This window comes from Balaenoptera acutorostrata, chromosome X (assembly GCF_949987535.1).
Source record: "Balaenoptera acutorostrata chromosome X, mBalAcu1.1, whole genome shotgun sequence".
Taxonomy (NCBI): Eukaryota; Metazoa; Chordata; class Mammalia; order Artiodactyla; family Balaenopteridae; genus Balaenoptera; species Balaenoptera acutorostrata.
Window position 1 is genome coordinate 60626382 of NC_080085.1, and position 21882 is coordinate 60648263.

Sequence of the window (21882 nt, forward strand, 5' to 3'; positions counted from 1 at the left end):
CAGCCGCGCTTCAGAGCCTACGGCACTGCCCAGACCCGGATCGGCGACGAGCGGCCACGCGAAAAGCAGCACCTAGGGTTTGCTTGTTTGTTTGCGCGTTGTGTGTCTGTAACAGATGCCTACTACTGGTAATAGGCAGCCTGGTAAAATGAGTCTATGGAAACGGTTGCTAGGTTTAGCTAAAAGCCGCTTCTGGCAGTCGTCCGACGCTTGGGTAGCAATGGAGCCACTGGACCAATGCTACGCCCCTTCCGGTTTCGTTGCTGACAGCCCAGCCCATCTGTCGCAGGGCCGGAAGTGAGGTCTTCCGTGTTCTTCTCAGCTCCAAGATGGCAACAGCCGAAGACGAGTTACAGCTGCCGCGGCTCCCCGAGCTGTTCGAAACCAGCAAGCAGCTTCTGGACGAAGTGGAAGTCGCGACTGAACCCACCGGCTCCCGGATCATCCAAGATAAGGTGTTCAAGGGACTGGACCTCCTGAAGAAGGCTGCCGAAATGTTATTGGAGCTCGACTTGTTCAGGTATGGGGAGAGGGTAGTACGACTGGGAACGTAGGTAATAATAGTTACCAAGGGCGGAACCATTGACCCTGGGTGGAGGAGACCTTTAAAACCCGGAGCCTTTCTTTCCTACCTCCCACTGCGACCTTGTGTACATTGTTTACATTCTCCACCTCTCTTCCGAGATCCTTAATATTACACGACTCTGCTCCCTAGTGTTGGCTATTTGCATAGGCATTGGGTGAGAGCGCTCAGCCACTGTCAGTGAAGAAAACTGGCAGCTGTTCCCGGTGCCTCCTCCCTTTGTCCCACCCCCACCCCCACCCCAGCCCTTCCCTCCCCCCGGAAGCCAGGGCCACAGTTTGAATGCCCAGCCAGACTTCACAGCCTCCTCTTTGCTCTTTCCAGCCGAAATGAAGATTTGGAAGAGATTGCTTCCACCGATCTGAAGTACCTGATGGTACCAGCATTTCAAGGAGCATTCGCCATGAAACAAGTCAACCCCAGCAAGCGTCTAGATCATTTGCAGTGGGCTCGAGAACACTTTTTAAACTACTTAACTCAGTGCCAATACTATCATGTGGCAGAGTTTGAGCTGCCCAAAACCAAGACCAACTCCGCTGGAAATAACACTGCTGATTCCTCCATGGCCTATCCTAGCCTCGTTGCTATGGCATCCCAGAGACAGGCTAAAATAGAGAGGTGGGTCATTTGAGGACTGCCCAATGGCAGTGCTGTTGGGGGGGAGGGGTGCATGTTTTTTTTTTCTGGGGGGGGTGGGAAACAATGGTGTGTGTCACTCTTTAGGTTCTTATTTAGCATAGGCCCTGGTGAGAGCAAACTCCTGAGTTTTTCAAGAAGCCTCTGCCTTGGTTGAAATGATCATACCTAACTGTCAGACCCCTAGCACCTTATGGTTGCCAACGACAGCAATGTAGTTTAGCAGAGTGTCTCCCAGTCTCTCCCACATCACAGCACAGCAATACTCACATGGTACAGTGAGGTAAGTATCTCTGAAGGGCACAAGTCCACTTATGGTCAATTGATGGAGAAGCTCTGTTCTAACAATACTGGATCAGGTGTGTAACATCCTGAACTAATCTTAGTACTGTCATAGCTTCATTATGTGACCTTGAACACCTTGCTTACTCTCTTAGTTTAGTTTTTTACAAAGAGCGCTCACAGTGTTTAGGAGCTATGCTAGGCACTGGGGATTCAAACTGAGTATGGGCATTTGTCTGAATATGGGTGGTCTCTGCCTTGGAGGAGCATACAGTGTGGTGAGGAAAAGAGGCATAGAAACGGTATAAATTATAAAATGATGTGATAGGGAAATGCACAAGGTATCGGGAGAGCAGACAGGAGGGGCACCTAACCAAAGAGGGAGCAGGAGAGAGGAGAAGGCTCCATGGACGAGGTGACTCCTGTGCTGAGTTGTTTAAGGATGCATAGGAGTATCATCTAGAGGAAGAGGAAAGGAGGGCTTTAGCCAACAGAGATAATAGCATTAGTAAAGCTACAGGGACATTAAAGACCACAGTGCTGGGGTGGGGAACAACTGTAAGCAATTAGGTGATGCTAGAACACAAAGTGGGTGTTGAAGAAGGGGAAAGAATGATGCTGAAGAATGTTGTAGGGTTCAGACCAAGGAGAGCTTGGGGTGTGAGGAAGGTGAAAGAACGACCTTGTTCCTGAGAACTTGGGAAAGGGGCTTGAATCCCAGCTCCAAAATTTAATCATTCTGATTTTGGGTAGATTGCTTAATCCCTCAGTGCCTTAACTTCCCCAGATGTCAAATTGGATAATAATAGGTCCTATAAAATAGAAGAGAAATGCATAAAAAGCTCTTACCACATTGTCTGATACAGTAAGCACTCAAAGTCAGCTATTGTATCTTTGTAGCTGAGTACAGGTCGTGGAATGAGAGACCTGGGTTTGAGACCCAGCTTTACTTATAAGCCATTGGACTTTGGGTAACTTATGTAACCTGTCTGAGCCTCAGGTTTCCTCATATGTGAAGTCTAAGTAACAGTGGTACCTATCTCATAGGGTTAAGAGGCATTAATAAAATAAACCACATAAAACAGCTAGCACAGTGTCTGTTACATAGTAAATATTCTAAGAATGTTACCTATTATTAGGCCATGCTAAAGAGCTTGAGATTTGTTTGGTGACTAGGGATCCACTGGAGGTTTTTTTTTTTTTCCTTAAAGAGTAGCAAGGTCATATTTACATTTTAACTAGCATACTCTGGCAGCAGTTAGGAAGCATTCTGAGAGAGAAGATTAGATCCAGTTAGGTCACAGAGGTGATGAGACCTTACTACTGCAATGGCAGAAGGGATGGAGGGGATATATTTATTAATAGGGTTGAATCTGTAGAAAACGATCAATTGGTTGTGACAGGTAGGGTAGGATGAAGCAGCAAGGAAGATGTCCATGTTTCTGATGTAGGTGGGTGGCTGTGGAACTCATTGAGATGGGGGAATAGAAGAGGAAGAACAGATAGGGGAGAGTATGAATTGTATATGGAGACATGTTGCATTTAAGGTGCCTAGGAGACATCCAAGTCAAGGTATCTGTAGCATGAAGCTCAGAGGAGAGGCCTGGTCTAGAGAGCTGAAAATTGATTGGTTCATTTAACATATTTATTGAGCCTTTACTGTGTGCTAAGTAATGGAGACCCAGACAAAGTCCGTGCCCTCATGGAGCTCTTGTTTTGTTGGAGGAGACAGACAGTAAGCTACTAAATAAAAATGTGATTTTAGGTGGTAAGGGCTTTAAAGAATAATAAAGTATGGTTAAGAGCTAGTGAGTGACGGAGAATGATTTTTGAGGAAATGGGATAGACTGATATGAAGTGGAATTCAGTATCATGTCCTTTGTAAGAAGGTAGGGGCAGCCCATTGGCATGTAACAGGTAGTTTAAACAGTGAGTTTGGTATCCAAATAATCGTAATATATCCAAAAAAAAAAAAAAAGACTGTAAATGCACTAGAGAGATACAGATGGTGTTGTGGACAAAGACCAGGGAGTGATCACATCTGGTTGGAGGGTTAAGGAAAAGGTTTCCGAATGTAGTAGCATTTGAGGTGAGACTAGAAGGATGGTTAAAAATGCAAATTACAGGTTAGCCTGAATGTAAAAGTAATAATACTCATTGTAGAAAGTTGGAAAACAGAACATTTTTTAAATTAAAAGTAAGTCTTCATCCTAGCACTCAGAGATGACCTTTGTTAACTATCTGATGTATTTCCTTCCAGATACATAGTTATTTTAGTTAATAAATTTGGAAGAATACCATATATATAGTTTTTTTATCCTTTTTTTTAAACCTAACATCCTGTTTTGATTTCCCCATGTCTTTTGAAGCCATGGTATTTAATGGTTAAATAGTATTCCAGCTTACAGTCATATCATAATTATTTAAACTAATCTTTTATTGTCAAATGCTTAGCCTGTTTATGGGTTGATTTTTTTATTTGCTATTCTAAGTAATGTTATGAGGAAACATAACTGCATCTGTCACTGTTCCTGTAGGACAGATTTCTAGAAGGACCAGTGCCTAAATCAAAAGGTTTGAATATTTTGACTCTTGATGGTAATTATATTGCTTTCCACAATAACAAAGTTTCAAAGTATGTCCCACTGCAACAGTATTGAATGGCAACACCTAGAAAATCCATATGGGCAAGCAGGAAAGATACCTCATTGTTTTGATTTGCATTTCTTTGGTTAGAAAGCTTGATCTTTGACCTTTTTTTTTTAATGCCTGACAGACGAGATACCAACACTATCTTTTCGCTAATGGCTCCCATATTTATATCACTAACACAGACCTCTCGTGACTTTGAACACCATACATGGATGTTTCACAGATATCTCAAACTTAACATGCCCTAAATTGAACTGCTGGCTTTTTAATCCCCAAATGTACCCCCACACTCATGTCTTTACCATCTCAATAAACAGACCACCACTCACCCAGGTTTTAAGCCAGAAACCTAGGAGTTAGCTTCAGTTCCTCCCTTCTGAATTGCCACATCCAGTCCATCAACAAGGCCTGCCAGTTCTAGCTACAAAATGTACCTTATGTCCTTCTGTTTCTCTCTTTCTCCACTATCATACCTTCATCTAGGACACCAGCATCTCTCATCTGAAATATCCAAGCCATTAACTATAAAGACCTGGATGATCTGGCATCTGCCTCTCTCCAATCTCGTCATATATCATACTCCCCTTGTTCACTAGACTGCTGCCGTAATAGCCTTCTTTCAGTTCTGAACAGATCCAGTTCTTTCCTTCTACAGAGTCTTTGTACATGTTGTTCTCTTTGCATAGAATGTTCTTCATTTATCTGTCTTTCTGGGCTTTGTCTTTCTCCCCTACTAGAATGTATACTCCATGAGAGCAGGAGCCATTTCTCTCTTGTTCTCTGTGGTATGTCTAGCACAGGACTTGGTATATAGAAGGTGCGCAAAAAATATTTATTCTTGACAAGCAGGGGGGAACAACATGAGCAAAAGCCCAAGGCAGGGTAGTTGGAGGTATGTACAGGAAATGGAGAATAGTCTGATTTGGCAGAAGCTAAGAGTAGTATGGTTGGAGGACTGTAAGGAAGTGATGTGTATGGAACATTGAAAGGGAAGAGAGGGGCAGAAAGACAAGTTAACGTGTTATAATAGTACTTCAACTGGGAAGAAGTGATAAAAATGAAGTTACAACTATCAGAGATATTACTTTTGCAAGAAGCATTTATATGATTAGAAAACAAATTGTTCAAATCCTCATTTAGTTTCTGTAAGTCTTCCATCCCCCACCTCATGACTTTACACAGTGAGGCCATCCTACATAAAACACCTAAATGGTATGTCCTCTCTCTCCCTCAAAACCTGTTTCTTCACGTATCTTCTCTACTCTAATTCCCATCTTTGAGGTGTAAGTGTAAGTCTTGATTAACTGTACCTACATTCTTTCGACAGAAATGGAGAAGTAGAAGCTGGGCAAGTAATGAGTCTAGTTTTAAATTTACTGAATTTAGGTCCTCAAGTGACAACTGGATAGCCATGTTCATAGACAGATGGAAATGTGTAACTAAAACTCATCAGACTGTTCTGCTGCTAGTGCTAAAAATTCAGGCGTGTCGCTGGGTGTGGATAGTTTGCCAAGAAAAAACATGTAGAGAGAAAAAAAAAGCCAAGGATAAAACCTTGGGGCAAATTAAGGGAGAAGGAAGAGGAAAGAAAGAGCAGAGGTAAGAGACTCAACAAGGTACAGGTAAAAGTACTTATAGAAAGAAGCCTGGGGAAGAGAGAGGACAAATGTCATGTCCTCTTTGAAGCTTCTCTCTACCTGTCTCCCCTCCCAGATACTGTAGCACTTAGTTTATGTTACTTATAAGGCCATAGCAATCTGTTATTTTCTAGACTTGGAACTTCTAAAGGTCAGAGACCTTGACTAATTATATCCTTAGTATCCTGATTATATCATTATATCCTTGGTACCCAACCAGTAATTGGATCATAGTAGGTACTTGAGGTATCTTTGGGAAGGACAGATAGAGTGGTCATCAGAAAGATGGAAGCAATATGGTATAGCAGAAAAAGCCTGGGCTTTGGAGTCAGACCTGGGGTGACCAGTCCAATTTCTGCCACCTAGTAGATGGGGCATCATCTAGCCCCCCTTAACCTCAATTTTTCCCATCAGATAACAATATATTGCTGCTTACAAAGCACTTTCATGAATATTGTTCATTTGATCCTCTTAACAGCCCCATGAAGCAGATATTATCCCGTTTTAGAAATAAGGAAATGGGCTCTGAGTACTGACTTGTCCAAAGTTACATGGCTGGTAAGTGGCCAGGCTTTAAACTCAGGTCTTCAAATTCCCAGTTCTAGTGCTGTTTAGAAAAGAGAGAAGAGTGGTCATTTGAAAAGGCAGAACATGGATCGAGGGAAGGTGTTTCTAGGATAGGGGAAAGGCACCAGTAGGGTGAAAAATTGTGACTGCTAATGACAGGGAGGATGATTGATTGAGTGAGGCTTGGAAGAATGTGGGTGGGGACAGGATTGATAGCCAAAGTGGAATGGTAAAAACAACATTAGCTCCTTAAAGGCAAGAGGAGAGGAGGAAAGGTGAAGCTATAGAGATTTTAAGGTAAAAAGGGAAATTGAATTTCTACATTGGCTGGCCATCTGGTGAGCATGATGGTGGCATGGAATCCACAAAAGATGAGCAAAAAGATAGCTGAACAAGAGTGACCGTTCCGCTGAAGTTTGATCATATGAATTTGTAGTTGACTCATTTGACACAAATTTGTAATTCGTTACCTCTCTTCAGCAGCTTGGGAGCAGAAAAGGGGAATGAATGATGAAAGTTGCCCAGAGTCAGAAGGGTGACAGGCACTGGGGAATTCTAGGATGATAGGGAGTGTTTGCATGCAGTGGCTCACCATAGGAAATCTAGAACAGTGACAAAGGTCTAGGACGGTGGTTTACAATCTGTTCCTTCGAGCCCTAAGATTCCACCACAGTGCCTGGGTAGGGGGCATGTTGGGAGCCCTCCTCTGATTTAACCAAGGCGGATTTTATCTTTTATTACTTTTTGGAGTTCCAAATAAGCTCTCATAAGAAGAAAGGGTTCTTCTGCTAAGACAGAAAGGTTTAAAAAACACTGGCCTCAAAGAATAGGAGTTCAGGAACTTAGAAGTCCCAAAGATGACTAGGAGCAAAGTCATAGAAGCAAAGGAAGTAGAGAAGAAGGAAAGACCAGAGAGTGTGACTAGACTGCATGCATGCAGAGGATGGGAAAGGAAGCACAGGAACCTTATTCAAAGGCCCAGTAGACTAACCAAGAATTTACCCTGGATTACATACATTCTAAGGCCCTGATATATATATGTGTGTGTGTGTGTGTGTGTGTGTATTTTTTTTTCTTTTTTTCCTGACTTAGGTACATCCAGGAAAGAGGGTGGGGGTAAGAGTGGCACCAGAGTTAAATGTTCTCAAGTGATATCTGTAATAGCATTCATTAACTAGGAATTGACCTGTGTAGTGTTTTACTCAGAAGGCCACCTATGATGGTGCTGTGACAGTTATTTGTAACATTACATAAAGTGCCCACTTGTTGATTAAAAGGAGCAGAAGAGCCTAAAAGTTTTTATAATAAAGAATGTTTCCAGAGCAGAGGTTCTTGACTTTTTGTGGGTCATGGACCTCCTTAAACTCTCCCCAGTAAAAAAAAAAAAAAAAAAAAAAAAAAAAACAGAAGAAGAAGAAGCATACACGTAGAATTCTATACAACATTTGGGGGAGTTCAAGAACACCCCTCCCTCCAAACTCTGTCTGTGGACCTCAGGTTAAGAACTCCAGATTTGGGTGAACACCCACAGAGGAGCGTCTGATTCTGGAGGTCTAGAGTGGGGTTCCAGACATAGATATTTCAAGATACTTCTCTTGGAAGTTGTGGAGTTTTCCCTTGACTCCTCTCTTTGCCTCAAGACCTTACATCCAATAAATCAACAAATACTGTTATATTTTAATTACGTCCACATCTCACCACCTCCCTATTTCAAGTCGCTGTCTCTTGCCTGGATTGTGGCAATATCCTCTTAATTGATTTTCCTGCTCCACCCTTGCCTCCCACCCACCCCCCCCCACAGTCTACACACAACAGAGTAGTCCATTAAAAAAAAGTTCATTTCATGTATTCTATTTTAAAGCTTCCAGTGGCTTTCTCTTCTCAAAATATCATGACATTTGATATTTTGTGTCTTCTTGGCCTACAGGGTTCTACAAATTATGGCCCTGGCTATCTCTCTGACCTCACTTCCTATTATTCTTCACGCCATGCCAGCCACACTGACCTCCTTGCTATTTCTCAAACATGTCAGGCCAGCACTCTCCCACCCCAGGACCTTCATATTTGCTTTCCCCCCTTAGAACACTGTTTCAGATACTGGCATGGCTTCCATCCTTACTTCCTTGAAGTCTTTGCTCAAATGTCATCTCTTCAAAGAAGTCTCTCCTGATCACCCCTACTTTCACACCATCACTCTATCCACTTTACCTTGCTTTTTTTGCTTCTTCAGAGCACTTCACCACCACCTGACTCATCTATTTCTTTTTGTCTGTCTTCTCACACTAGAATGAAAGTTTCAGGAGAGCAAGAACTTTCTTGTATGCACTGTTGTGTCTCAAGCACTGAGAACAGTACCAGTCACAACAGGTACTCAGTAAATAGTTGTCCAATGAGTGATAGATGACATACTAGAATGCACCTTTTTTTTTTTTTTAATTTTATTTATTTATTTATTTATGGCTGTGTTGGGTCTTCGTTTCTGTGCGAGGGCTTTCTCTAGTTGCAGCAAGTGGGGGCCACTCTTCATCGCGGTGCGCGGGCCTCTCACTATCGCGGCCTCTCTTGTTGCGGAGCACAGGCTCCAGACGCGCAGGCTCAGCAATTGTGGCTCACGGGCGTAGTCGCTCCGCGGCATGTGGGATCTTCCCAGACCAGGTCTCGAACCCGTGTCCCCTGCACTGGCAGGCAGACTCCCAACCACTGCGCCACCAGGGAAGCCCTAGAATGCATCTTGAAAAAGGCAGGCAAGGTGGATATGAGTCTTCAAATTATACTAGGATGAGTTAGAGGAGCTGGAAATGTTTTGCCCAGAAGAAAAGAAGAGATGACCATTTTTTAGGCTGTTTCACAAGGAATTCCTGCATCAATGGCAGGTAAATGACCCCTAAGATTCTATGACTATTTGAAGCTGTAATTCCCAAATGGACATTGTATATACTAAGCACCCAACCTAGTAAAGGTTGTTGTCATAAAATTACTAAGGCACTCCCATCTCAAAATATGACGGGAAGCGTTGCTCAGATCAGGTTACTTCGAAATTTTTCTGGTTTCAGAATGTATTTCTCACCTTCTGCTGATCCCTTCCTTGCCTTCTCGTCTTGAGAGAACTGCCTTGGTGGCAAATTCTGAGGCATAGAATCTGTATTTTTGCCTAAATGGAAATCGGTGTCCCTGGTCATTTGTAAAGGTAAAATTGTATTGTGGCCTGCTTTTGAAGGAACACCTCTTTATTTTTAAGTTCCTGGCTAATGCATTTCTGTGGAACAGATACAAGCAGAAGAAGGAGGCGGAGCATAGGTTGTCTGCACTGAAATCTGCTGTGGAAAGTGGTCAAGCAGATGATGAACGTATTCGTGAGTATTACCTCCTTCACCTTCGAAGGTGGATTGGCATCAGCTTAGAAGAGATTGAGAGCATTGACCAGGAAATAAAGATCCTGAGAGGAAAAGACTCTTCCAAAGAGGTAAGCCTGGTCACTGCCTATATCGCTCAAAAAGCTACTGTCCGAGATTTGAATCTTCTACAGGAGAGTAATCAAACGAAAATCCTTTTAAGTCTCCATAAAATCATTGTTCTTATTAAGGTTAGTGGAGGAAGGCTGAAGGTTCACTAGGATAGCTTGCTTTCTAGCTTATAGTATCGTTCCCCAGTGCTTTCTAACCTGTAACACACTTCCAGTCTTTTGTAATTTTGTGACATGCCAGGAGGGAGGGAGGCTTCTCTGAAGTGAAAATTGGTTTGGGCTGTGAGCAGTCATGACTGCTGAAGGAAGGCATAGAGAGGTGGGCCTTGAATACCTGTGCTTGACTGTAATAAACAGGAAGAGGGATAGGATGGGAATGAAGAAGAAGAGTGTGACTGGAGAAGAGAGAGAAAAGAGTAAAAAGAAGATAAATCAAAAGACATGGAATGTGTTTAGGTTGGGGGAGAAACCAGGATTTAACCTTAGACAATGCTGCACTCTCACACCTTAGGTCACCCAAGTATGAAACACAGCAAGGACATCTCTGTGCACAAAATGTCGGGCATATTGGTAAAGAAAACTTGGTGTAACCCCACTTTGGCTGTCTCTGAAGATCATAACTGTGTTTTGGAGCTGCTGCTTCAAAATATTAGGCTCTGCTGCCACTTATTTTTTGGTTCAGAATATAACATGAATTGAGTTGAATTTATCAGCTAGTCGCAGGCATTTAAGTCCTCAGAGAAACCTCTTGCTAATTCGATTTGCACTAATTAGCCCAGGAGCTTTTGCCTCAGGGTAACATCAACCTAGTTTCTCATGTGAAAGGATCAAAGAATGAACAATTAGTATTCTAAAGCCTTAAGGCCCCTTGGGCATATCTAGATGAGTAGTTTTCAGGCATCATGAGGCTGGACTCTTCTGGATCCTCCCATCTCCTTAGTTTTTTGTTTTTATGCTCTCTCATTTGGTATTGGGGTTGGCTCTGGAAGTGATGGAGTTTAGAACCAAGTGAACATCTTTTCTTTGACCATAGTTTGTTTTGGTGTGCCCCTGGACAGCCAAGTTTCCTTGAAACATTTCTATGCACCTATATATGAAAGATACTAACCCATTCTCCCCCCCCCCCTTGCATTTAGGAACATCTGCTTCTAAAACACCCTAGGGAGCTCATGACAATTAATAGCAAAATTACATTGGACTAATAAGAACCTGCAGTATAAAAAACCAAACAAACAAAACAACTAATACTAAACTTTCATTGGGTTATTTGTATGGAAATATGTTAATATAAATGTTTCAGACATTAAAAAAAATTACATTGGACAGGGTTTTAGCAGAAGGGTCTTCATAATTCAACTTTAGCACTGAAGGCCAGGCTAAGGAAAGGGGCTTCAAATTGAGCTCAAGGGTTTTAGATGGAACATGGAAGAAGGCTTTGGAATCTTCCTCTTTGGAGGGGAGTATTTTAAAGTCAAGTAATTTTTCACTTGTGGTGAAATGATTCCTGGGAGAGCTTTCTCTTCCTCCCTTTCCAGCAAGATACTTGGGCCACCTCAGGAGAGCTAACCAACCTCCACCATTAGTATTCTGCAGATATATCTTAGAGACTGATAAATAGGGCTTTTCAAGCACCTAAAGACATAAGAGCCTGCATAGTGGGGTGGGCAGAATGACAAGTACACTTCTGATAATTAATTTCCTTTTTAGGCATCAACTTCTCACTCATCTCGTCAGGACAGGCCTCCAATGAAACCGTTTGTTCTCACTCGGAACATGGCCCAAGCCAAGTAGGTAGTATTAAAAAGTGGGTTGCCTTTGCAAGCCCCCTGCTTTTATGGTTCATTTACAGTGCATGAGTAACAGAAGGTAATGGCTTCACCTGGGGAGGCTATTCTTTCATCAGAGGGATATTATCTCCTCTGATAACTTTGTCTGTCTTCATCAGACATTTCCCTCACAAACTCGAGCTTAAAAATAGGCTAGAAAGGAAACCAACAAAAATTAATTAATTAACTAATTAAAAACAGAAAGAAGAAAAGAATCTAAGGCAGAATTGTAGACCTTAAAATTGTTTCCCACTGTTTCCTTCAGCTACAGTTCTCAAAAGGACATATTTGCCTATCTAGGTTTTAATTCTGAGTTTTGGGATGCTTTTCCATAGGGTGGCAGAAGAGTCTTCTTCCTCTGTGTATCTTTTATACCCTGCAAGTATAAATACTCCTTCCATCGTATCATCACTCCTCTGTGGGGCATTAGCCTCCAGGATTGCTTACTGGGAGATGATTCTGGGCTATTTATCTTCTCATGAAAGCTCTTGCCTTTAATTCTCCTTCCTGGATGCCTCTTTTTACATATCCTAACAGGAGTTTGCACAAATCCTCAGAAGATAGCTGGGTAGGGGAGCAAGGATGAAACAGACACAGGCTTTATCACTAAAGAGAAGAGGCTTTGTAATAGAGCTATTTATGTTTACTTTTCTAAATGCAGTGTGATTCTTGCAGAGTATTTGGAGCTGGTTATCCAAGTCTGGCATCTATGACAGTGAACGACTGGTATGAACAGCATCAGAAATTTGGAGCATTACCCGATCAGGGTATAGCCAAGAAAACATCAGGTATGGAGGGGTGGGAGGAGAGTGGTTATATTACTACACTACTGGTCCCTAACTCTCGAGCAATTAAATTCAGACCAAGTATTGTTGCCCTTTGGAAGCAAAAGAAATCTGGACAAAGATTCTGAGTAATAGAAAGATTCTAGTCAGTATTTTATTTCATTTATTATTAAAATAAATAGCACATGATTTTGGGAGGATGGGGGCAGTGGGACAGCGTAGTTTTTTAATTTCTCCAAATATCATGGCATAAAAACAGACTGAGCAGCTAGATAGCAAAGCCAAAAATCCATAAATAGCAGTTCTGCTTCTGGTAACAGCAGAGTAGGTTCTATCAGGCCAACCCCTCCTATAGATAACAATTACAGACTGAACAGAATATAACAAAACAGCTATCTGAAGGCCCTGAGAGTGACCAAAATCAGACATAGACTGTAGGGCAGTCAACACTTATAAAAGAAGGGGGGCTTCCCTGGTGGTGCAGTGGTTGAGAATCTGCCTGCCAATGCAGGGGACACGGGTTCGAGCCCTAGTCTGGGAAGATCCCATATGCCACGGAGCAACTAGGCCTGTGAGCCACAACTACTGAGCCTGCGTGTCTGGAGCTTGTGCTCTGCAACAAGAGAGACTGCGACAGTGAGAGGCCCGCGCACCACGATGAAGAGTGGACCCCGCTCGCCGCAACTAGAGAAAGCCCATGCACAGAAACAAAGACCCAACACAGCCAAAAGTAAATAAATAAATAAATAATTTTTTTTAAAAAAGAAGGGAATGGTACTTGGAACTTCTTGAGGGCAAGGACTTTGGCTTACTGTGTTCTTGGTGCTCAGTTTGGTAATTAGATCATGGTAGGTACTTGGAGGTGTCTTTGGGAGGGAAAGGTGGAGCTGGTAGTCATTAGAAAGATGGAAGCAATATGGCATAGCAGAAAAAGCATGGACAGATCTGGAGTAACCAGTTACTCCTACCACTTAGATAGGATATCATCTAGCCCCTCTGAGCCTATTTTCCTTATCTCATGTATTATCTCACTTGATACTCTTAACAACCCCATGAAGCAAACATTCTTACTCCCATTTTAGAATGAGGAAATGGTGTCTGAGAACTAACCCAAAGTAAACATAGCTAGAAAGTGGCCAGGCCAGGATGTTAATACAGGCCCTAAAATTCCCACTTCCAATGCTCTTTCCACTGTAACAAAGAGAAGAGTGGTCATTTGAAAAGGTTTCCTGTTTTTTTTATAGCTTTTCACCCTTGGGCAGGCTGCACTTGCTGTAATATGGATGTAGGTAAAACTTGGATAGAAACCAGTCTTATCGGATGAGGAAGGAGAGAACTGAGTTCAGGGTGACTGTAGCAACTGAAAACTGAGACGATATCCCAGCATAGAACCACAGAGGAGGAGCCCTAATTGTATAAAGCCTGCCCAAATCTCTGGCAGACTACTAAGCTATACAGGATCGACTCCAAGCACCCTCGATAGAGCTAAAATAACTGAATGGATAATCCAGCTACTGCCCAATGCAGAGGAAACAGAATTTGGAATTTGTGTTCTAGACAAATGAAAACTAACTAAAATGAAAAATCAGTACTTTTTAGAGGAACAAAACAGAATTCGTAATCTCTACAACATAACCATTCACAAAGTCTGGGATTCAGTCCTAAACTACTATACGTACGGGAAAAAAGAAAGAAAATGTGACTTATACTCAAGAGGAAAAGCAATCAATGAAGACCAACCCAAGACTCAGATGTTGAAATTAGCAGATAAGGACTTTAAAGCAGCTTATTTCTAGGCTCAAGAGCATAGGGGAAAATATACTTGTAATGAATGAAAAGGTAAGAAATCTCAGAGAAGTAGAAACTATGCACAAAAAATTCTGGAACAGAAAAGTACAATATCTGAAGTTTAAAAATCAAACCAGACTCATAGATACAGACAAAAAACGGGTGGTTGCCACAGGAGAGGGAGGTTGGAGAGGGGAAATAGGTGAAGGGGATTAAGAGCTATAAACCTCTAGTTATAAAATAAATAAAGCCACAGGGGTGTAATATACAGCATAAGAAATGTGGTCAATAATATTGTGATAACTTTGTGTAGGGACAGATGGTTACCAGATTTATGGTGGTGATCATTTCATAATGTATGCAAATGTCAAACCACTGTAATGCACCTGAAACTAACATAATATTGTACATCAACTATATTTCAATTTTTTTAAATTGGATGAGATTAATAGCAGATTGGCAATGACAGGAGAAAGGGTTGGTTAACTTGAAATAAGCCAATCTGAAAAAAAAAAAGATTGGTTAAAAATGAAGAGCCTCAATGACCTGTGAAACAATGTAAAAAGGTCTACCATATGTACAACTGGAATACCAGTAGGAGAGAAGAAAGAGAAGGGGCCATTAAAAAAAATTGAAGAAATGATGGCTGAAATGTTCCCCAAATCTGTGAAACACAAATTTAGAAATTTAGAAATATCAGTAAGCCCTAACTAAGCAGGTTTTAAATACACTGAAAACCAAGCATAGGCACATCATAGTCAAACTGCCGAAAACAAAAGAAAAAGAGAATCTTGAAAGCAGCCAGAGATAAAGTACATATTACACACAGAAGAACAATGATATGAATTGTTGTCACCTTCCCATTTGAAACAGTGGGTCCCAGAGATAGTGAAGTAATGCCTCAATTAAACACCCCAATTTTATTTATTTATTTATTTATTTATTTAATTTTTGTTGCGTTGGGTCTTTGTTGCTGCACGCGGGCTTTCTCTAGTTGCGTTGAGCGGGGGCTACTCTTTGTTGCGGTGCATGGGCTTCTCATTGCAGTGGCTTCTCTTGTTGCAGAGCACAGGCTCTAGGCGCTTGGGCTTCAGTAGTTGTGGCATGCGGGCTCCGTAGTTGTGGCACAGGGGCTTAGTTGCTCTGCGGCACATGAGATCTTCCCGGACCAGGGCTCGAACCTGTGTCCCCTGCGTTGGCAGGCAGATTCTTAACCACTGTGCCACCAGGGAAGTCCCTAAACACCCCAATTTAAAAATGAGTAAAAGACCTTAGACACCTCATGGAAGAAGATTATATAGAGGGGAAATAAGCATATGAAAAGATGCCCAACATCATATGTCATTAGGGAATTGCAAATTAAAACAACAGTGATCCCACTACACCCCTATAAGAATGGCCAAAATCCAAAATACTGACAACACCAAATGCTGGCATGGATAATGGAGCAACAGGAACTGTCATTCATTGTTGGTGGGAATGTAAAATGGTACAGACACTTTGGAAGACAGTTTGTCAGAACTAAACATTCTCTTACCATACTATCAAGCAGTCATGCTCCTTGGTGTTTACCCAAATGAGTTGAAGTTAGGTCCACACAAAAATTGCATACAAATGTTTATAGCAGCTTTATTCATAATTGCCAACATTTGGAAGCAACCAAGATGCCCTCAGTAGGCAAATGGATAAACTGTGGTACATACAGACAATGGAATAATATTAATTGCTAAAAACAAATGAGCTATCAAGACATAAAAAGACATGGAGGAACCTTAAATGCGTATTACTAAGTGAAAGAAGCTAATCTGAAAAGGCTACATACTGTATGATTCCAGCTACTTGACATTCTGGAAAAGGCAAAACTATGGAGAGAGTAAAAGGGTCAGTGGTTGCCAGGGATTAGAGGAAAAGGAGGGATGAATAGGCAAAACACAGAGGATTTTGGGGGCAGGTAGACTATTCAGTATGATGCTGTAATGGTGAATATATGTCATTATACATTTGCCCAAATCCATAGAATGTACAACACCAAGAGTGAACCCTAATGTAAACTGTGGACTTTGCATGATAATGATGCATCAGTGTAGGTTCATTGATTATAACAAAATGTACCACTGTGGCTCGATGTTGATAGTGGGCGGAGGCTGTGTCTGTGTGGGGCAGGGGGTATATAGGAATGCTGTGTACTTTTCTTTCAGTTTTACTGTATACCTAAAACTGCTCTAAAACTAAGGTGCATTTTTTAAAAATAATGCAAAGAGAGAAAGCTATAAAGCCAATGGAGAAATTAAAAGGGAGGAAGGCAAGAAAGAATGGAGAAACAAAAAACAGATGAGATGAACAGAAAGCCAATAGCAGAATGGTAAATCCCAATCCAGCCATGTCAGTAATTATGTTAAATATAAATGGAGTAAACCTTCAAATTAGAAATCAGAGATTGATTACCAGACTCAACTGCATGCTGTCTACAAGAGGTGCATTTTATTTGTTTTTTAATTGAAGTATAGTTGATTTACAATATTAGTTTCAGGTGTATAGCAAAATGATTCAGTATATTTGTAAATTATGCTCCATTATAAGTTATTACAAGATAATGAGTATCATTCCCTGTGCTATACAATATATCCTTGTTGATTATCTATATTATACATAGTAGTTTGTATCTGTTAATCCCATACCCCTAATTTGTCCCTCCCCACTTTCCTCTGCCCCCTTTGGTAGCCACAAGTTTGTGTTCTATATCTGTGAGTCTGTTTCTGTTTTTCATATCTGTTCATTTGTATTACTTTTTAGATTCCACATATAAGTGATATCATACAGTATTTGTCTTTCTCTGTCTGACTTATTTCACTAAGCATAATACCCTCTATGTCCATCCATGTTGCTGCAAATTGCAGAATTTCATTCTTTTTTATGGCTGAGTAATAGTCCATTCTCTGTGTGTATGTATGTATACATATATACATATATATATACCACATCATCTTTATCCATTCGTCTGTTGATGAGCACTTGAGTTGCTTCCATCTCTTGGCTATTGTAAATAGTGCTGCTATAAACATTGGGGTGCATGTATCTTTTTGAATTAGTGTTTTCATTTTTTCTAGATATATACCTAGGAGTGGAATTGCTGGATCATATGGTAGTTCTATTTTTAGTTTTTTGAGGAACCTCCGTACTGTTTTCCATAGTGGCTGCACCAATTTACATTCTTACCAACAGTGTATGAGGGTTCCCTTTTCTTCACATCCTCTCCAACATTTGTTATTTGTAGACTTTTTGATGATAGCCATTCTGACAGGTGTGAGGTAATACCTAATTGTGGTTTTGATTTGCGTTTTTCTAATAATTAGTGATGTTGAGCATCTTTTCATGTGCCTGTTAGCCATCTGTATGTCTTTGGAAAACTGTCTCTTCAGGTCTTCTGCCCATTTATTGGGTTGTTTGTTTTTTTGATGATGAATTGTATGAGCTGTTCATAATATTTTGGATAGTAATCCCTTATGGGTCACATCAGTTGTAAATATTTGCTCCCACTGTGTAGGTTGTCTTTTCATTTTGTCAATATTTTCCCTTGCTGTGTAAAAACTTTTAAGTTTAATTATGTCCCATTTGTTTAGTTTTGCTTTTACTTCTTTTGCCTTAGGAGACAGAGCCAAAAAAAATATTGCTACGATTATGTCAGAGTGTTCTGCCTATATTCTCTTCTAGGAGTTTTATGGCTTCAGGTCTTATATTTAGGTAGCCTAATCCATTTTGAGTTCATTTTTGTATATGGTGTGAGGGAATGTTCTAATCTCATTGTTTTACATGTAGCTGTCCAATTTTCCCAGCACCACTTGTTGAAGAGACTGTCTTTTCTTCATCGTATATTCTTGCCTCTTTTGTCATAGATTAATTGGCCATAGCCTATTTCTGGGCTGTCTATGCTGTTCCATTAATCTGTGTGTCTGTTTTTGTGCCAGTACCATGCTGTTTTGATTACTGTAGCTTTGTAGTATCGTCTGAAGTCTGGGAGCATTATACCTCTGGCTTTGTTCTTTTTCCTCAAGATTGCTTTGGCAATTCAGGATCTTTTGTGGTTCCATATGAATTTTAGGGTTATTTGTTCTAGTCCTGTGAAAAATATCATGTGTATTTTGATAGGGATTGCATTAAATCTGTAGATTGCTTTGGACAGCATGGGCATTTTAATAACATTAATTCTTCTAATCCAAGAGCACAGGATATCTTTCCATTTCTTTGTATCATCTTTAGTTTCCTTCATAAATGTTTTATAGTTTTCAGAGTATAGGTCTTTCACCTTCTTAGTTAAGTTTATTCCTAGGTATTTTATTCTTTTTGATTCAGTTTCAAGCAGGATTTTTTTTTACTTTCTCTTTCTGATATTTTATTGTTAGTGTATAGAAATGCAACAGATTTCTGTATATTGATCTTGTATTCTGCAACCTTGCTGAATTCATTTATTAGTTCTAATAGTTTTTGGGTGGAGACTTTAGGGTTTTCTAGATATAGTACCACGTCATCTGCAAATAATGACAGTTTTATCTCTTCCCTTCTGATTTGGATGCCTTTTATTTCTTTCTTGTCTGATTGCTGTGACTAGGACTTCTGATACTGTGTTGAATAGAAGTGGCGAGAATGGGCATCCTTGTCTTGTTCCAGAATTTAGTGGGAAGGCTTTCAGCTTTTCACCATTAAGTATGACATTGGCTGTGGGTTTGTCCTAAATGGCCTTTATTATGTTGAGATATGTTCCCTTGATACCCACTTTCAGAGTTTTTATTATTAATGGATGTTGAATTTTGTCACATTGGTTTTTCTGCATCTATTGATATGATCATGTGATTTTTATCCTTCCTTTTGATAATGTGGTGTATCACACTGATTAATTTGCATATATTGAATTACCCTTGTGACCCTAGAATAAATTCAGCTTGATCGTGGTGTATGATCCTTTTTATACATTTTTAGATTTGGTTTGCTAATATTTTGTTGAGGATTTTTGCATTTATATTCATCAAATATACTGGCCTGTAATTTCCTTTTTTTGTAGTGCCACACTGTGGCATGGAGTGAACAGGGCCAGAACATTCAGCTTGGGCTGGGGTACACATGCAGCAAAGCGGCTGTGGGAAACCCAGCAGCTCTGCTGCCATCAGAAGTGTGGGCTGCTTCTGGGGCGCCTCTTGAGTAAATTCCAGCAATGGTCACCACTGCTGCCCCACCTGGGCTCCACCCCAGGGCTGGGTCAGCTCTCCATCTCAAGGTCGAGTCTCTTCCCAGGTCCTGGCCACCCTAGATCCAGTGCCATGCTTGTGGCATGAAGTGAGCAGGGCTAGAACATTCTTTCAGCTCTGGCTGGAGAGCACAGCATGGCTGTTGCATGAAACCAGTAGCCTAGGGCAGCAGGCTACTGGTTTCTCTACCCTACCTGGGGGCAGTCTACCCACGCAGTACTCATGAGTGGAGCCCAGGCTTCTCTGTGGACTTCTGTGTATTTTTCTTACAACATTGGTTGTACAGGAGTCTTTCTGCCAATTTCCAGTTAGTTTTTGGTGAGAATTGTTCCACACGTTGATATTTTTTTTTTCACACGTTGATATATTTTTGATGTGTTCGTGGGGAGAGGTGAACTCCACATCTTCTTACACCACCCTCTTGATCTCCTATCAAGAGATGCATTTAAATATAAAGGTACAGATTGGTGGAACGTAAAAAGATTTTTTAAATATACCATGCTAACAGTAAACATAAGAAAGCTGCAGTAGCTATATAATGTCAGATAAAGTAGACTTCAAGACAAAAGGTGTTACTGGACTTTCAAAAGGACATTTAGTGCTGATAAAAGGGGCAATTTATCTGGAAGACATAGCAATCATAAACATGTTTGTGCTAATAACAGCCTTCAAATTACATGAAGAAAAAATTGATAGAATTAAATGGAGAAATAGACAAATCTACAGCCATAGTTAGAGATTTTCATACTTCTCTTTCAGTAACTGAAAGAATTTCTGGACAGAAAACCAGTAAGGACATAAAAGATCTGGAGAAAACTCACAGCCACCTTAACCTGTTTGACATTTATAGAAAAATATATCCAATAGCTGCAAAATACACCTTTTTTCAAATGCACATGGTACGTTCACTAACTTAGACCATATTCTGGGCCACCAAATAAGTGTCCATAAACTTTCTTTTTTTTAATTAATTTATTTATTTTTAAAATTAATTAGTTAATTAATTTGGCTGCATTGGATCTTAGTTGTGGCACGTGGGATCTTTGTCACGGCACGCGAGATCTTTTGTTGTGGCATGTGGGCTCTTCATTGCAGCGCGCGGGCTTCTCTCTAGTTGTGGCGCATGGGCTCTAGAGCACGTGGGCTCAGGAGTTGTGGCGCACAGGCTTAGTTGCCCCGTGGCAGGTGGGTTCTTATTTCCCCAACCAGGGATTGAACTCTTGTCCCCTGCATTGGAAGGCGGATTCATAACCACTGGACCACCAGGGAAGTCCCTCCATAAACTTTCAAAGATTGAAATTGCACTATGTTCTCTGACCACAATCTAATCCAGTTAGCAATCAATGACATATAGGAAGTCCCTAAATATTTTAAAATTAAACAACATACTTATAAATAACCTATCAGTCAAAGAAGAAATCACAAAGAAAATTAAGAAGTATTTTTAACTGAATGATAATGAAATACATTAAAACTTGTGGGATACAACTAAAGCAGTGCTGAGAGGGAAAGGTATAACTTTCAGTAGTTATATTAGAAAAAAGAAAGGTAAAATCAGTTACTAAGGTACTAACTTATGAAGTTGGAGAAAACAAGAACAAAATAAGCTTAAAGTATATGGAAGAAAGGAAACAATAAAGATGGAGAACCTCATGGGGGTTGGTGGTCGTAATGTTGCACAAAAGTCGAACATATGTATACCCTCATGACCTGGCAGTTTCACTCCCAGGTATATACCTAAGGGGAATGAGACCATATTTCCTCAAAAGGCTTGTACAAGAATGCTCATAGCAGCATCATTTGTAATACCCCAAGCTGAACACTACTTAAATGCCCATACATAGTAGAATGGATAAATAAATTTTGGCATATTCACACTGAAATACTATTTAGCAATAAGGTTAAACAGACTATAGTTCTTTACTTATAAGTAACAGATATAGCTAAATTTTACAAACATAATTTGAGTAAAAAAAGTCAGACACAAAAGAGCATGAAGTTCAGACATGGCTGAAACTTGTATATGCTGGTTAAAAGCCAGTATGGTGCTCACCCTTAGTGGGAGATCATGAATGGAACTGGACCTGAGGGGGACTTCTGAAGAGTTAGTAATGTTTTGTATCTTAATCTGGGTACCGATTACATGGATGTGTTCAGATGTGAATATTGATTGAGCTATACTGTGTTTGTGTATTTTTCTGCATGTATGTTACATTTCAGTAAAAAGACAAAAGAAAAAATTCATGGATAATATTTACAGCAAAACTAAGTGACAGTGTATCCCCATGAAACTCAAAATAAAAACAGGTAAGGGCAAATCATTCATAGCCACAAGATCAACAAGGAATGGACATCTGTGTAGGAGAAAGCAGGAGTTGACAGACCATGTGAAAGACCTGACAAACAGGAGAATTCCAAAACAG

The 21882-nt window shown here is 40.6% G+C and overlaps 1 protein-coding gene across 2 annotated transcripts in view; it reads left to right on the top strand.

Annotated features, from left to right (window-relative positions):
• The first annotated feature begins 310 nt into the window (after positions 1–310).
• The window catches only part of IGBP1 (immunoglobulin binding protein 1), a 38875-nt gene continuing 17303 nt past the window's right edge, over positions 311–21882 (top strand). The window contains exons 1-6 of one of the 2 annotated variants that reach the window (XM_057538130.1): positions 311–520; positions 908–1201; positions 9625–9820; positions 11528–11607; positions 12322–12434; positions 12943–13154. In XM_057538130.1, coding sequence (XP_057394113.1) covers positions 330–520; positions 908–1201; positions 9625–9820; positions 11528–11607; positions 12322–12434; positions 12943–12998 — 930 coding nt within the window. In that variant the 5' untranslated portion in view covers positions 311–329 and the 3' untranslated portion in view covers positions 12999–13154. Of the gene's footprint in view, positions 521–907; positions 1202–9624; positions 9821–11527; positions 11608–12321; positions 12435–12942; positions 13155–21882 lie in introns of those variants that run through there. The other variant, XM_007187649.3, reaches the window with a different exon arrangement.